Source organism: Bos mutus, chromosome 6, assembly GCF_027580195.1.
Source record: "Bos mutus isolate GX-2022 chromosome 6, NWIPB_WYAK_1.1, whole genome shotgun sequence".
NCBI lineage: Eukaryota > Metazoa > Chordata > Mammalia > Artiodactyla > Bovidae > Bos > Bos mutus.
Window position 1 is genome coordinate 15999816 of NC_091622.1, and position 17318 is coordinate 16017133.

Consider the following 17318-nt stretch of genomic DNA (forward strand, 5'->3'; position numbering starts at 1 on the left):
TGGATCTACATACAGATTTCTTAAGAGGCAAGTCAGGTGGTGGTCTGGTCCTCCCATCTCTTGAAGGATTTTCCAGTTTGTGGTGATCCACACAGTCAAAGGCTTTGGCATAGTCAAAAAAGCAGAAGTAGATGTTTTCTGGAACTCTCTCGCTTTTTTATTGATCCAGTGGATGTTGGCAATTTGATCTCTGGTTCCTCTGCCTTTTCTAAAACCAGCTTGAATATCTGGAAGTTTTCAGTTCATGTACTGTTGAAGCCTGTCTTGGAGAATTTTGAGCATTACTTTGCTAGTGTGTGAGATGAGTGCAATTGTGCAGTAGTTTGAGCACTCTTTGGCATTGCCTTTCTTTGGAATTAGAATGAAAACTGACCTTTTTCAGTCCTGTGGCCACTGCTGAGTTCTCCAAATTTGCTGGCATATTGGGTGTAGCACTTTCACAGCATCAACTTTTAGTTGATTTGAAATAGTTCAACTGGAATTCCATCACCTCCACTAGCTTTGTTCATAGTGATGCTTCCTAAGGCCCACTTGACTCATATTCCAGGATGTCTGACTCTAGGCGAATGATCACACCATCATGGTTATCTGGGTCATGAAGATCTTTTTTGTATAGTTCTTTTGTGTATTCTTGCCACCTCTTCTAAATATCTTCTGCTTCTGTTAGGTTCATACCATTTCTGTCCTTTATTGTGCCCATCTTGCATGAAATATACTCTTGGTTTCTCTAATTTTCTTGAAGAGATCTCTAGTCTTTCCCATTCTATTGTTTTCCTCTCTTTCTTTTCATTGATCATTGAGGAAGGCTTTCTTATCTCTCCTTGTATTTGGAATTCTGCATTCAAATGGGTATATCTTTCCCTTTCTCCTTTGCCTTTCACTTCTGTTCTTTTCAGATCTATTTGTAAGGCCTCTTCAGACAACCATTTTGCCTTTTTGGATTTCTTTATCTTGGGGATGGTTTTGATCACTGCCTCCTGTACAATGTCAGGAACCTCCGTCCGTAGTTCTTCAGGCACTCTGTCTATCAGATCTAATCCTTTGAATCTATTTGTCACTTCCACTGTATAATCATAAGGGATTTGGTTTAGGTCATACATGAATGGTCTGGTGGTTTTCCCTACTTTCTTCAATTTAAGTCTGTAAATGTCAATAAGGAGTTTATGATCTGAGCTACATTCAGCTCCTGGTCTTGTTTTTGCTGACTGTATAGAGTTCTCCATCTTTGGCTGCAAAGAATATAATCTGATTTCGGTGTTGACCATCTGGTGATGTTCATGTGCAGAGTCTTCTCTTGTGTTGTTTGAAAAGGGTGTTTGCTATGACCAGTGCATTCTCTTGGCAAAACTCTATTAGCCTTTGCCCTGCTTTGTTCTGTACTTCAAAGCCAAATTTGCTGGTTACTCCAGGTGTTTCTTGACTTCCTACTTTTGCATTCCAGTCCCCTATTATGAAAAAGACATATTTTTGGGTGTTAGTTCTAGGAGGTCTTATAGGTCTTCATAGAACCATTCATCTTCAGCTTCTTCAGCATTACTGGTTGGGACATAGACTTCGATTACTGTGATATTGAATGGTTTGCTTTGGAAATAAACAGAGATCATTCTGTTGTTTTTGAGATTGCATCCAAGTACTGCATTTTGGACTCTTTTGTTGACTATGATGGCTACTCCATTTCTTCTAAGGGATTATTGCCCACAATAGTATATATAATGGTCATCTGAGTTAAATTCACCCATTCCAGTCCATTTTACTTCTCTGATTCCTAAAATGTCAGTGTTCACTCTTGCCATCTCCTGTTTGACCACTTCTAATTTGCCTTGATTCATGGACCTGACATTCCAGGTTCCTATGCAATATTGCTCTTTACATCATCAGACTTTACTTCCATCACCAGTCACATCCACAACTGGGTGCTGTTTTTGCTTGGCTCCATATCTTCATTCTTTCTGGAGTTATTTCTCTACTGATCTCTAGTAGCATATTGGGCACCTACCGACTTGGGGAGTTCATCTTTCAGTGTTCCATCTTTTTGCCTTTTCATACTGTTCATGGGGTTCTAAGGGAAGAATACTGAAGCATGTTTAATCACAGCTAAATGTGCCTTGCAAATTGTTTCCTTATATCCAAAATGGAGCCAGTAATTTCTTTCTTGCATCACATGATTATGTGTTTTAAATGAAAAAGTATATTTGAAAATATTTTGCAAAGTGTTACTCCAGTGGTCTCAAATTTTAGTGTGCCTCAAAATCATTAGGAAGATGTGTTAAAACACAGATTGCAGTGTTTCTGATTATTAGTAATAGTAGTAGTTTCTGAGTCAGTAGATGTGGGTGCATGGTAAGTCGATTCAGGTGTGTTAGACTCTTTGAGACCCCATGGACTGTAGCCCGCCAAGCTCCTCCTGTCCATGGGATTCTCTCAGCAAGAATACTGGAGTGGATTGCCATTTTCTCCTCCAGGGGATCTTCCCCATCCAGGGATGGAACCCATATCTCTTAGATCTCCTGCATTGCAGGCAGGTTCTTTACCACTAGCACCACCTGAGAGGCTCTAGGTGGTGGGTGAAGACCTAGAATCTGAATTTTGCATAAGATCTCAGAAGATACTGATGTTTCAGTCTGGAGCCCCTCTATGAGAACTACTGTGTAATCCATTGTGTAATGCAAATGTAAGGAATAAGGCTTTTGATTTTATAGCAGAATTCACTGTTTTCCTCTGATTTGGGTTTTATACCCTAATTTTTTCAAAGTTGTGTCCTCCATCAGCAAGGTTGTTGAAATATCTCTACCCCGCTTCACGCCTAGTAATGCTGTTGTTCATTCAGTCCTGTCCAACTCTTTGCAATCTCATGGACTGTAACCCACTAGGCTCCTCTGTCCATGGGATTTCCCAGGCAAGAATACTGGAGTGTGTTGCCATTTCCTTTTCCAAGGGATCTTCCCCACCCAAGGATGGAACCTTCGACTCCCATTGGCAGGCAGATTCTCTCCCACTGAGCCCTCTGGGAAGCCGTTGCACCTAGCAATACCTGTTTACATTTATGACATAGCAGTTTACTATTTTGTTGATTGTTTACAAGAGTGAGCAACAACTTGCCGATTAATCTTGATTAAGAAGGATATGAAAAACGATGTTATATTTCTCTTGGGGAGAAGGAGCTAAGAAGGAACTCTGGAGTAAAAGGTAGAAATGTTTTTTTCTTTGAAGTCGATTAGATACAGAATGCTACTTGTTACCTACTTTCAAAAAGCCCCCTGGAAACTTGTAATTTGATCCAGAGGGCTCAGCAGGAGGAGAGACAGGTAAAAGGAAAAGTTGACCTCATTCTTCAGTCCTTTCAGAAATTCTGAGAAATGTGTGTACCTCAACACTCCGTTCTTTAGTCCCACAAAACAGGGAATCAGGAAAATGCATTAGCACCCTAGTACAGATTAGGAGCACGGGGCGGAGAGGAGGCTCAACCCCAGCAAGCCAGAAGGAAACTGGGGGAGGGGAGAGAGAACCTCCCGAGTCGGAGACGGCAGTGCGGCCGTGGGAAGACAAGGGAAGTGGGGAAATGTACTTCAGGCGTCAGCCAGACACTCGGCCTCCAGGCATGTGGGAAGGCGAGGGAGGAGGGAAGAAGGCTCTGCACCAAGTCGGGATCGCCGGAGCTCCTGCCACTGCTTCCGAGGGAAGACATAGAGAGCTAGAGCTTTCTGCTTCCCCCTCTTCTCTCCTGGAGGCCATTTCTCCACATTTAACCGGGATAAAATGGGGGCACCGCGCCGAGTCAGAGCAAGCCAGGATCGCCAGCCCCCAACTGCCGACCCTGCTTCGGCCCCCGGCCCAGGCGGGGCGAACTGGCCTTAGGGGACGCTGAAGTTACTCGGAGAAAGAGGGAGGGTTCGCCAAGCTGCTCTCCAATCGCCTTGGCAGCTCCAGTTATTTGCATCTATTATGCTAATGAAAGACCTCCGGCTCCGCTCCCACCCGAGCGGCCCGCCCCTCCCGGGCTCTCCCCGGTCCCGCCCACGGGCTGGGCGAAGGTGAATATATTATGCTAATAAGGCGGGCCTCTGCCAGCCTCGGGAAGGGGGGCGCACTGCCACGGGAGCCGCGGGCTGGAGGCGGCTCGCCGAGAGTGGGTCGGGGGAGGGACGCCGCTCGTCGGAGCGCGCGCGCGCTCATACACGAGCATCCCGAAGGGTATTTAAGGCTCGTACACGCCGGGCTGCGGAGATACTTCGGGCGGCCGCGACTCGGGCCTCGCGACTCGCGTTTTCTCCTTGGGTATTTCTTTCTCCTCTCTGCTCTTCCCCACTTGGCCACCCTTTTTGCACTGCGCTCTCGCGGTCTGTGTCAGCCTTTTTGCCTGGAACTGAATCTAGGTGGGAAACGGAGATAAAACACCGAATAGGTAGAAATAAGGGAAACTAACAGAGGCGCAACAGGTCCGGTGCTCTGTGGCAAGGGTCAGCGGCGGCCCCTCGCAGCGCCTCTGCCGCTGTCCCCTGGACCCCGCGCGGCCGCCCTCTTCAGAGGAGGTCCCCGTCCTCGGAGGGGCCAGGAGGGACACCGGAGGGTGGGTTTCATTCTGGATTTTACCTTATCGCCACCGGTCCGCGGACTGAGGGTGCTTTTCCCTCGCAGCTGGGAGGGGAGAAGAAAGCGGAGGATGGTCCAGGTCTGCGGTTCTCGGCGCTGATCCATCCTTGCGCTCCGGCTCCGACTCCTCCAACTAGTTGTGCAGCTATCGGGACGAACTTTGCAGGAATCATCCTTTTTCTTTTAAGATTATTGGAAGTGCTAGAGGGTGGGAGGCGAAGCCGAGACAGCCGACCCCGCCACAATGCTGGTGAAGAAGCAAGCAGGGAAAGGAGGGGGGCGGGAGCCGGGCTCAGAGGACCGGAGCCCAGCCGGGCAGCGTTGTGCCCGCCCCGTGTCGCCGTGCGCGGCCCTGGCGACCCTCCTGTCCGTGGTGGCCGTAATGTCTTGTCTGTACCTGGGGGTGAAAACCAACGACCTCCAGGCGAGGATCGCTGCCCTCGAGTCTGCCAAAGGAGACCCTTCCGTCCGTCTGCTGCCTGATTGTGTCGATCAGCTCAAAGCAATGGTGCAAGAGAAAGTGGAGCGACTTCTGGCTCAGGTGTGAAAGGCTGGGTGTGTTTTGTACGTGGATAACATCTTACAGTCGCGAGTCTGTGTGCATGACCAACCTCTGCCTTACTATATGCAGATGTAGTATGGCTTGTGCACACATATGTGTTAGGCCACCATCTCTGCTTACTGTAGCATATATTTGTATATGCACATCATCTCTTACCACCCTCTCTGTATCATCTTCCCTTACTCTTCTTAATGTTTGCATGCTAAACATATATGGAAGTCTAAAAGGGGGAAAGGTGGCTAGAATGGCACCTAGGTTGGCATTTAAGCTCTTTTTAGTTTCTGAAGCTGTGTGTGGATCTTTCCCAATATTGTGGAGAATATTTCTTGCAGAGATAACGTCTGTTAAATCCTTCATACAGTGTAGGAAGGTTAGGGTCATTTGTGTCATTAACATAGCGATAGGATTGGAAATCACTCCTAAAAGTGAAATAACTACATGTGATTTTATTACTTCACACATTGAATATTTTCATGTTAAATGTTTAAAAGAAAAAAATAGTCGCCCTGTTTATTTATTTTTGGTAAAGGATGCAGTGCCACGGGTGTTTGTGAATGCAGAGCCATTGGAGTTGAGAGTTGAAAGGAATCTGTGTTATGTTCATCAAAACCAGGAGTGCTTTAGAGTCCAGTTAGGGGATTTTCTGGGACTTGCTCTTCCAACAGAGAGGTTGGTTGGCAGTAGTGGCAGCACAGCATGATAAGTAGTTGACATTTATGGGTAAAATATTGGTTGTTTTAAAACTCTTAGCTTACCTAAAACTGCAGCGTGTTAATACTGATTCTGTACAATGACTGCATATGCCTGAGCTGAGAGGGAGGGTGATGGTAGTTGAAGAATGAAGAAAGATGTTATGCAAGTCCCACAGCCTTGATACCATCTCAATGGTCGTTTTCTTTTTTTTAGGGCCTGGGTACTGTTACCTTTTGACTAGAGTCCAAGTACATATGTAAACGTTAGTTATGCAGGCTGGTAAATCAGGCATATAGCCAGAGAGTCCCTAAAGAATCCATTTCTCCGCAATGCTACTGATGATTGTTAATACCTCTTCTTTTCCTCCAGAAGTCCTATGAACATATGGCTAAAATAAGAATCGCGAGAGAAGCACCTTCAGAATGCAATTGCCCGGCAGGTAAAATGGAACTTATTTCATAAGGTTTCCTCCATAGCAGAGCATTTTAAAACAAAGGTCCTATGTCTGTCAAGTCTACCTGTAATAATAGTAAAGAAAGAATGCAGACCCAACTTACTTTAATAAAATCAACATGTCTGGGTAAAAGAATGGCAGATAAAGCCACAAATATTGTTTTAAGCAGCATACCAAGGTCTGCTAAGGGCAAGCAAAGAAGATAGAGATCTTCATCAAAGAAAATACCTGCAAGATGATGTCCAAAAACAAAGTTCTTAGTTTCACAGATTGAAAATTATTCTTTGGTTTTACTTGCTTTTGTTATCTATAGTGAGAAGGATTGCAGGACACATTAAACTTGAACTCCTTAGTGGCTGATACTGCATTAGTACAGATTTCTGTTTGCTCCCCTTGATGGACGATCATGTTAGCAAACCACCCTCACTTCTTTGCCTGCTTTTATTTTCTATAAGAAAGGTTCTCTCTCCTATCCTATAGCAATGAGGACTGAAAAGAAATTAGTTGTTTATCTTGAGCTTCTCATTACCAACTACTGTGTTCTCAATGACTTCTCAGAAAAGGCTGTTACATTTTTACCATTTTTCTGTGTGGCTTTAGGAAACTATATTAATGACCTCCTTCTATATTCGTAGAAGAAGGGAGGAGAAAGACATCAATGAATCAAAATCTCTGGGTAATCATTAAATCTTCCTTCACAGACCTCTGAGGCTTGGTGGTCAGTCTTCTGTAGACCTACAATTTAGAAGCCTTTGGAATATGTCCATTGGAAAGTATCTAGTGGCTTTAGCTGAGAGAAGTCATGAAAAACTCCCATGAGTCTTGAGATTTTTGTTTCAGATAAATGTTGTTAATGTATTTCTGAACAAATTAGTTTCACTTATCATCATGTATAGGAAAGTAAGTCTCTTACATTTTCTTTCATGTTCAGGAATATGATACTTAGTTACTTACACTGTATGGAAAGACTGGTTCCTATATTTTTTTCACATTCTGAGGTTTTTGCCTCATGACAATTTGTTTTGACACAGCTAAACCAGGTACCATGTTTAGAAATTTCAAATGTCAGCTCCTGATTATATGTCATAAAAATGTCACTGTTTATATTTTGCTATATTATCGACCATAATGAAGCTGTATTTTTGGAAAATGAAGACCTTTCAATTGAGAAGGCATGTAAATTAGGTAACAGGAAAACAAAGAATTAATGTTTATATTGTAGGTTTCATTCTTCGTTGTTTAAAGTTGGGAAAGATCTCAGAAGTCAGAAATTCAAGGAAGGCACTTTTCTAGTGCAGGAATTAGCCCACAACAACCTCATCAGCCTGTAGGGATTATTTAAATTCCCAAGACAGTTGGTACAGGACTTCACTGATCATACCACTCAGAATGCAGCATTTTCTGTATAGAATATTCTCTCTAGCGGTGTGAAAATGCTTAGTATTTAATTAATGGGATTCTTAGTGAACTTGGTAAAAAGTAGAAAAGTGACAACCACAGCCCCGAGTTCTGTGTTTTTAGGGGTTTTAACTGCTTCATGATGTTTGATGTGAGTTGGTTGTTGAGGTCTAATTTGCAATCTGGAAGAAAGTCATTACATTTAGAGTTTACCTGAGATAATCTTGGATGATCATTTGGAACCGTTTTTCTTCTAAACATAATTTAACAATAAACGGCCATTTCACCATAATAACAATTAAGTAAGTGATTCCCTTGGCATTTCTGTTGGCTCTTAGGATAGCTGCTTTACTTTCTTGCCACCACTAGAGCTCCACATTACACCAGTTTTCACCAGGTTACTTCAGAGGTAAACTTTTGAAGGTGCATAGTCCAATACACAGAATTAGACAGTTTTCTTGCTGACAAATCGCTGTTATAGAAAACCCTGTCTTCTGCTTGTGGAAGAATTAGACATCATCAAAATAAAGGCAATATGTTGAAAATAGTATCCTGGGGGAAAACCAGCTATTTTGAGTTATGGTCAGCAAGATATTGTTTTAGGGAATGGGCTAGCCAAGAGGATTAGAAAGGAGATACAGCACTTCCCACCTGGTTTGGCTTTCCTCTTTGTTTGCAGTGACTAAGAGTTGTCACCCAGACATCTGTTTGCAGGGCAGAGTGAGACAAGTCTGTGACCTCAGCTCAGTTCCTGTGGAGAGATGCCCACCCCTTGAAGTTGACACTCTTGTTGACAGCCTCCATCACAGAGCCAAGGACTGATAGCAGAGGGCTGCTGTGTTATTTGTGTTCACTTTTTGATAGAATTCAATACCAGTGAGGTTTATCTAGGTAGGCTACAAACAATCATAGAATTGAAAGCTTTTTTTTTTTCCTTTAAATTGAGTATAATTGCTTTACAATGTGTGTTAGTTTCTGCTGTACAACGTGAACCAGCTCTATGTATACATACAGACCCTCCTTCTGAGCCTTTTCCCCACCAGCTCCCCCATCCCACCCTCTAGGTCATCACAGAGCACCAAGCTGAGCTCCCTGTGCTATGCAGCGGCTGCCTACTAGCTGTCTGCTTTGTACGGGGTAGTGGATATATGTCAGTGCTCCTCTCACTATTCACCCCCCCTTCTCCTCCCAAACTCCCCCCGCATTCCCCGCCCTGTGTCCACAAGTCCCTTCTCTATGTCTGCACGTCTATTGAAAGCTTTTTTTTTTTTAACAAAAGAAGGAAATTTTGTGGGAGAGTTTATTTGATAACAAACTATTGTCAAACCGTTTTTCATTGTAGGGGAAGCAATCTTGCATTTAATCTTCACAACAGCCCCAAGAGTTAAATATTAGTAATCTCATTTTACAGGTGGAGAAACTGGGACTCAGAGAAGATGACTAACTTAACATGGTAAAGGCAAGGGCAGGATTCATGCCCACATCTGACTGAGTCAAACACAAAGTCTGATGAGGAATTGAAGATGCGTATAGGTTTTGGAGCTCAACAGCTCTGGATTGGAATCCTAGGTCTGCTACTAAATAACTGTATTACCTTGGTCAGACTAATGAACCTCCCTATGTTCCAGTTTCCATCTGTAAAAAAAGGGACTAATATTATTTTCCTTATAAGTTGATAATTTACCTAAATTCTGGCATATTAGTGGCTATTCATTAGATGATATCAGTTACTATTCTTTTTAATATATTGTGTGTTACTTGATCTGGTCCATGGGGACATGTGATATAGGTGGGAAAACTAAGACCTGAAGATGTGTAACTTACTCAAAACCCCATGGCTAGTTAATGACAGGTTTTGGATGAGAACGCTGTGCTTAATTAAGCAAACATATCTGTAGGCCATTTATGCAGATAATCAAAGGAGTCAGTATCTCTTGGTGCTACATCAGTGAAGATGTTACAGATACTATATTAGTCTACTAAATTATTTTTACCAAAATTCTAGGAAAAGGTTTTGACCTTGTAGGTAAATCATGATTGTAGTGGATAGAACCATGGCTTAAAAGAGTATGGGAATAAAGAATGTCTTGGCAGTTTTGATACCAGATGTTTACAAAAAGAAGTACTTTGACTAATTTTCATGCTTATTTTTTAACAGCTTTATTGAAGTGTATTTTATAGTATTTAAGAATATGATTAAAAAAATTAAAAACAATTTATGGAGCTGGGAAGCCATCACCACAACCCAATTTTAGATCACTTCATCATTCCCCAAAATTCACATTTACTTTTTTCAGGTGCTCAGGAGAAGGTCTATTTTTTGAATATTTGCTTTAAAGAAACCTCAAAATAAAAAGTTAAAAACCATACAAGTTAGAGTTCTGTTTAGCAGAATATTTGATTTAGCAGTAGCTGAACCATGGAAATTCAGGTGACTTCTGTGGCTTGGCCTCTGTAAAGCTTGACCCTCATAGGAGAGAATAAATCGGCTCTTTCCGATGGCTGTAGAATTCCATTTGGGGTTCTGTTTTTAGAGTCCTACATAAGGTATGTACAGATTAGGCATATTTATGGGAAGGCTTCTATGTTCCAGTTATGAAGACCACTGGGAACCAGACAGATAAACAAATGGTGTTTAGATAACAAAGGTTTCTGTACCTTACTCATCAGCTGTGCCTGCCCAGAGTCTTAGAGAAAAGAACCTCTGTGGCGAAATGGGCAGAGAAGGTGAATGGGCAATAAAGAATCCAAAGGTCTAATTGTGATGATTGGTAGTGACCTTTCTTCCATGACAGCATTTCTGGAGGAGCAATCAGGATCTACCAGTAGGATTGTTTTAATGATAGACCCTGGTATATTCAGATAGAGAGCCTGTCCTGATCAAGGGGTTGCTTATTTGTCATTGGGGTCATGGACTATAGATCTGTAAATTAGTTCAACAAAAAATCCTGAAGCTATTTTGTCTGGCAAGTGAGAGAACTTTGGGGGAGTCCCAAAGAGTTGTTCAGTTGCTCAGTCATGTCCGACTCTCTGTGACCCCATGGACTACAGCACATGAGGCTTCCCTGTCCTTCACCATCTCCCACAACTTGCTCAAACTCATGTCCATTGAGTCGGTGATGCCATCCAATCATCTTGTCCTCTATCATCCCCTTCTCCTCCTGCGTTATCTCTTTCCCACCACCAGTCTTTTCTAGAGTCAGCTCTTTGCATCAGGTGGCCAAAGTATTGGACCTTCAGCTTCAGCATCAATCATTCCAATGAATATTCAGGGTTGATTTCCTTTAGGATTGAGTATATATAGATTATTCTTAAATCTTATTTTTGAATAAGGTATATTAATTCTCTTATAACAAAATTTTGATAAAAATATAGTGGAAAAAAAAAAAAAGAACCCTGAGTTCTAACCCTGGTTTTGCCATTCATGTGTTATACAATCTCAGGGAAATCACTTTCAAGAATGACTTTTACAGACTCTATTTTCGTATCTCCCAGATAGCGGTGTTGGACTAGAATGATTTCGAAGGGCATTTGTCAATTCTCCAGGTATGAAGAGCCTGTTGTGTGCTAAATATCTTGACACAGGGAAAAGGCTGATGAACAAGGCAGACTTGATATCTGCCCTCGTGGCACTTACATTTCAATGAGGATGGCAGATATTTGAAATGACTTGAATTCACCAGCCTGACAAGTACAACCCAGAGAAAGTACAGTGTGCTTTGGAGCACGTGACCAAAATTTCATCCATACTGTTAATACTATGGATTTTCTTTCCTTTTCGTGCGGGAAGAGACTTTCATAGTAGGAGAAACTCATAACATGAGAAAATCTGGCTTCTGATTACAAATAAGAACTTTGGCAATGGATAAAAATGCACCTGGCTTTTGTCTTTCCAAGAATTTATGGCCAGATGAAGGTACACTGATAGCTGTTTACACTGCTATCCAACTGAAACAAAAAGTGCCTTTAGTATATAAAAGGCTGTGGTAGAGAGCATGTTGATCTGTTTTTCTACATTTCTTGGGAAAACAGTGAGATTTGGGCTGAATGAGAGTTGAAACTTCCTACTTGGTGGTACTGAAAAGTTCCACTGAATCTGGCTCTGCTGCATTCACAGGTTATGATGAAGTAGTGTAGCGCATCTAGTCATCTACTCAGTGAGTCTAGCCAGAAATAAAAAAGGTTTATCCCATAATTTCTGAGGTCCTTCCACACCCTTCAAGTGCGTGAAAATGGTTGGAGACAAGGTCATATTAAATGTCGGTAAGTAGAAATACCTCTGATTCAGAAATATGAATGCCACAATCTCTGGTGACTCCTCTTGTGGCAACTTCTCGATTTGGCGTGGAAAATGTTAGCTGTAACTTTAAGATTGTGCGTCCTTTCCCATCACATGAAAAGACCTTTAAATTACCTTGCTAACATAAATCTGCTTTATCATATAAAACTGTATTTCCTACTAACATGGTTTTTCACTTACGCTGTACATTTTTCTTTACCGGCTACAAAATGAATGGAAAGAGTGAATCAAGTCAGGGCATAATAATGTATAGATTTTCAATTATGTTAGGCAAAGAATAGTCAGAAGCGGTTTGCAGAAAGAAAGCAAATTAAAATGCCATAAATGTTATTTAAATGAGACTAGCAGGCATTCCCCTCCTCTACTCAAGCCAAACAATGCAATGTGGCATCTGAGTGCCTCCAAGCCTTCCCGTTAAATGGTTTCAGTCCTAATGAGTACGGCCGTCTGGGTGTAACACTTTTAGTTGGTCCAGCAGTGAGAGCTGACAAAATGCCCTCTCACCTGAAGAGCGGAGGACAAATTGCTTGTTGAAGCAGGTTCTCTTCTTTTTCAGCTTCTCTTCTGTTTCTCTTGTCTGAAAGTCATTGAGAAGCAAATCCTTCAAATACTCTTTTCTCCTTCTTACTTTAGTAATTCTGTTTTTCTTTCCTCAAGCTGGGAGTTATGTAAGAGAAGGGTATACATTCTGTGCAGGGGTTTGTTGTTTCCAGCTCAGCTGAAGAATGTATAGGTCACACATAGCCTCTCAGGACCTGTGCTTCTGATGGTTTGTAAGTGTTCAAAGCCAACTGCCTGGCATGTTTGAATGTCAAGATTAGGTTTAGGGATGGAGAAGGAGGGCATTGCTTCATTGACAAGATTAGGTGAATGGAGGGCTAGTGGGGAACACGCCAGAATCAGGACTCTTACAGTTCAAGGGGACACTGTTTTCTGCAGGGGGAGCCTCACTAGACACTCATCAAAATGACATCAATCTATGTTATCTTGAGTGGATACCATCTAAAACCTATTATGAAAAAGTGTTTTTAGTTCCTCCTTCCATTTAATGGAGGAGGAAATGGCACCCCACTGCAGTATTCTTGCCTGGAAGATTCCATGGACAGAGGAGCCTGGCAGGCTACAATCCGTAGGGTCGCAGAATTGGACATGGCGGAGCAACTGAGGATGAACTACTTCATAAAGGCTACTTGGTGGTTTGCTGGGAGCTGAGAATATGAAAACCATGTTATGAGTCAGTCTGGGTTGATGCAGTAGCCCAGCTAAACCCAGAATCATTCCCGTCCTCCCTGGTTTGCCAATACATGTCAAGTTCCATGCAGTGATTTAATGCACCATGATACTTAACACCTTTTTAAAGAATTTGTGTTAAAAATGATTGCGGCACACCCAGATAAGCTTTAGACATGCATTGTTACTGTTTCATTTGGATTGTGTTCGGCAACCTTGCAACTTAAAAATGTTTTATGGTCAACTTTTAAAAAGGAGGAGATGCTTTAAGTGGGAAGCAAAAGTAATTGGAAATTCACTTATGACTTAAAATTGAGCACTTTTCACTGGTATCATGTATTTCTTCATAGGAATATTCCGTGTTTAAGTAACAGGATTCCTTGAAGAAATGCCACCAGAGGGCAGGCACCTTCCCTTTGTGACCACTAGGAGGAGAAACTGAGCTGAACCAGTGGCACTGTCACCTGCTTCTCACTTAAATTCCTAGTAGACTTCTACCTCTCAAATTGTTTACTATGGAAAAGTTTAATGGACTCAGTATAATTATTAATAATGATGAAGTTTAAATCTATCACTTTGTTGTTTTTCTATTTATCCCATTAGATCTTTGTTTCCTTTTCCCATTTTTCTGCCAATAACCCATGGATTTTTAAATAAATGCTTTGTCTAATTTCAAAAAAAAAAAAAAGAAAAAAGTTTAATGGAAGGAACAAGTAACCTCTTCCATCTGTATTTGAAGACTAGGCTGTCTTATCAGCTTTAAGATATTTAAAATAATCTAGTAAATTGCACTTTTGTATTAGTCGAAAATTTAGTTATTTAGTAGATAAATTCACATATATGAACTTGAGGCTGGTATTCCAATAACTAGAATAAATGAACTAAATGTAATTGAGCTTATCAGTTGAAGATTTTGTGCTTCTATTTTGTACTTTCTCAGAATCAAGAATTGTTTGGAATTGCTATCATGCTTTTGACATAATTTCGTTTGGAGGCTCCATTTCAACTTCAGTCATCACATAATACGTTAGTTGGAATGTGTTCTTAATTTTTGTCATACTGTGCCTCTTAGTCTGATTGGTTTGTCTGATTTTCCAGAAATGCCAAAAACTATGTGTTCATTTGGATAATCATAATTTTGATTTTGGGCTTCTTCCCAGGTGACTGAGTGGTAAAGAATCTGCCTGCCAATGCAGGAGTTGAGGGTTCGATTCCTGGGTCAGGAAGATCCCTGGAGAAGGAAGTGGCATCCCACTCCAGTATTCTTGCCTGGGAATTCCTACAGATAAAGGAGCCTGGCGGGCTACAGTTCATGGAGTTGCAGAAGAGTTGGACAGTACTTAGTGTCTAAACAACAATAACAATTTTGATTTTAGGAGCTCTAGGCTTCTGGATTATGTACACAAAGTTTTTATTTTTATATTTTAAATGTAATCAGCACATATTTAAATATTGTTTTCACATTTAGGCTAAGTGAATGAATTATAGCCCGCCCTAGCTTGTGCAGTATGATAATATAGTCAGAATATGTCACTTCCACTCCAGTATTCTTACCTGGAGAATCCCAGGGAGAGAGGAGCCTGGAAGGCTGCTGTCTATGGGGTCACACACAGTTGGACATGACTGAAGCGACTTAGCAGCAGCAACAGCAGAAATAGGTCTGGTTGTGGCAAAGGTAAAATGTATTCTTCTTTCCTCAAATATTTCAGATGTAAGGAGAGTGAGAAGGGAGAAAAAAGCCACCTATATCCTGTAATCTCTTGAAATCATATCTCTTTACCATCATATAGCAAGCTTGGTACTTTAGAGTTCCTATTATAAATCTGGACAATGGTTAAGAGAGTAAGAGCAATTCTCTCTGTCTCCAACATCCTCTTTTACTCTTGCAGCAGCTAATGGGAGAGAAAAATCTTGTAGGAGTCTCTCCATCCAGTCAATTACAGAGCCAGAATGGTGGTATTATTTTTGATCCTTTATATACTAAAGTCAAATGTGCCTGGAACTTTGACACAGTTCTTTCTCAATATTCCTGTATCTTTAGGTCAGTTCTGACAGTTATTAAATGTAAGTTGTTTGTATTACCTTTCTAGGAATTGTGAAACTCCAATTTATGTCTTCAGTTCAGTTTAGTTGCCCAGTCGTGTCCAATTCTTTGCGACCCTATGGACTGCAGCACACCAGGCCTCCCTGTCCATCACCAACTCCCGGAGTCCACCCAAACTCATGTCCATTGAGTCAGTGCTGCCGTCCAACCATCTCATCCTCTGTCGTCCCCTTCTCCGCCTGCCCTCAATCTTGCCCAGCAGCAGGGTCTTTTCAAATGAGTCAGCTCGTCGCATCAGATGGTCAAAGTATTGGAGTTTCAGCTTCAACATCAGTCCTTCCAGTGAACACCCAGGATTGATTTGTGTCTTAAGGGCTCCAAAATCCAGCTGGCATTTTAAAAATGTGCACGACATGATCATAAGATAACACATTCCCATAAACCACTGAAAAAAAAACAACCTTTTGACCTGAAAGTCATATAGAATTGCTGGCAAATTCTAGGGCTTTGCCAGTGAACTTTGGAATACTAAAAATCATCTTTCTACTGAAAAAAGTAGGGCTCGATGTCAGAGCAGACAAAGTTTGAATGGACACAAGGATCTTAAATAGATGCCTTTCTGAGGATGGTTATCAACCTGGTTGGATGTCAGATGAGTTAAGTGTGTCAAGGGCCATGTGTCTCTTGTGGGCAGATCCTAATGCTAATTACTGCGTGGTTTCACAGAGTAATTGCAGTCGACTTCCTGAGGGAGTGGGTTGGGAGTCCATTTCTACCAATCTCATTTATAAGCTCCATGGCTGGGGTTCTGGTTTGTATCTGTGTATCTCTAGGGCTTATTGTAGAGTTCTCTACAGAAAGTTAGCTACAAAAATTCATAATGATCATAATGAAGATCTGTCAACTTGATTTGGTTGAGAACTTTTTTTGTGGTTTATCTCTACATACACTAATTATCCTTATCCCTATGCTTTTTAAACATTTTCTCTGAGGATTTTCGGGGCCAAAGCATATTAAAGTTAATACAAATCTTAGAGGTCAAGTGGTTCAGGGGTTTTCCAGCATTTCTCAAAGAGCCTGAAACTTTAGAAAAAAATGAAATCTTATGAGGAAATCCAGTATATAAAGTTGTATATAATGTTAGCCACACATACAGTGATTAACCTTGGAGGTCAGAGGAGACAGAGACCAAAACCTTATTTGATCTTTTTTTCCGTTGCTCACCTCACTCCCCCATAGTGGCCCCTGAAGAACTCCAGAGAAGTTTAGAAATCCTTTGGTTACTGTTAATAGTTTACTCAAAGTCCAAGCCCCAGTGTGATCCCAGCTCCTGTGTTTATACACACCATGTGTTTGTCGATACATAAACCCTCTCCAAAATTCTGTAACTAGAAACTTTACAAGGAAGGATGGAAACAAAACTGTATATTAAAAGGAATGGAATCCAGAAAGGACTATTAATAAAATATTGTCCTGTAATAGTTTTAGTAGTCTAGCAAAGGAGATGTAATAATAGAATTAGCGCTGGAAAGCTGTCAAAGTGCATTGTGTAACTGAGCGTGGGACTGTGTGTCAGGAAATCATCTCATCCCTTTTCTTAAAGTCGCTTATTTTTTAAGCTTCCAAGTCGCAGTATTGTTGTTTTTCTATGCCAGTTTTGTGTGTGTGTGTTTTCATATTTTTCCCTATGTATTTTTACTTATTCTGTAATTTTGGATATGTCTATGAAGCTTCCTCACCAAGTTAGAACAATCCATTGCCTATTTTATATATGTATTTAAAGCAACTGATTTTCTAAACTAATAGTGAATACTTGGTTTGCAAAGTAGTATACAAAAGATGGTGATGGACAGGGAGGCCTGGCGTGCTGTGATTCATGGGGTCGCAAAGAGTCGGACACGACTGAGCGACTGAACTGAACTGATAAAAAAGATAACTATCCCCAAATTACATTATTTATAGAAAATTTATATTGTGGAAAAGTTGTCATTAAAGATACTTGTAAGATCTTTGAGACTGTCTTTTTGATCTGATTCTTATTGTGTTA

General features: G+C 41.3%; 1 protein-coding gene across 1 annotated transcript; it reads left to right on the plus strand.

Annotated features, from left to right (window-relative positions):
• Positions 1–4205: 4205 nt before the first annotated feature.
• On the plus strand, positions 4206–11834 carry COL25A1 (collagen type XXV alpha 1 chain). Its single transcript, XM_070372899.1, has 3 exons — positions 4206–5131; positions 6215–6284; positions 11815–11834. Exons 1-3 carry the CDS (start codon positions 4835–4837, stop codon positions 11832–11834), a joined length of 387 nt encoding a protein of 128 aa, XP_070229000.1. The 5' UTR covers positions 4206–4834.
• The last annotated feature ends 5484 nt before the right edge of the window (positions 11835–17318 follow it).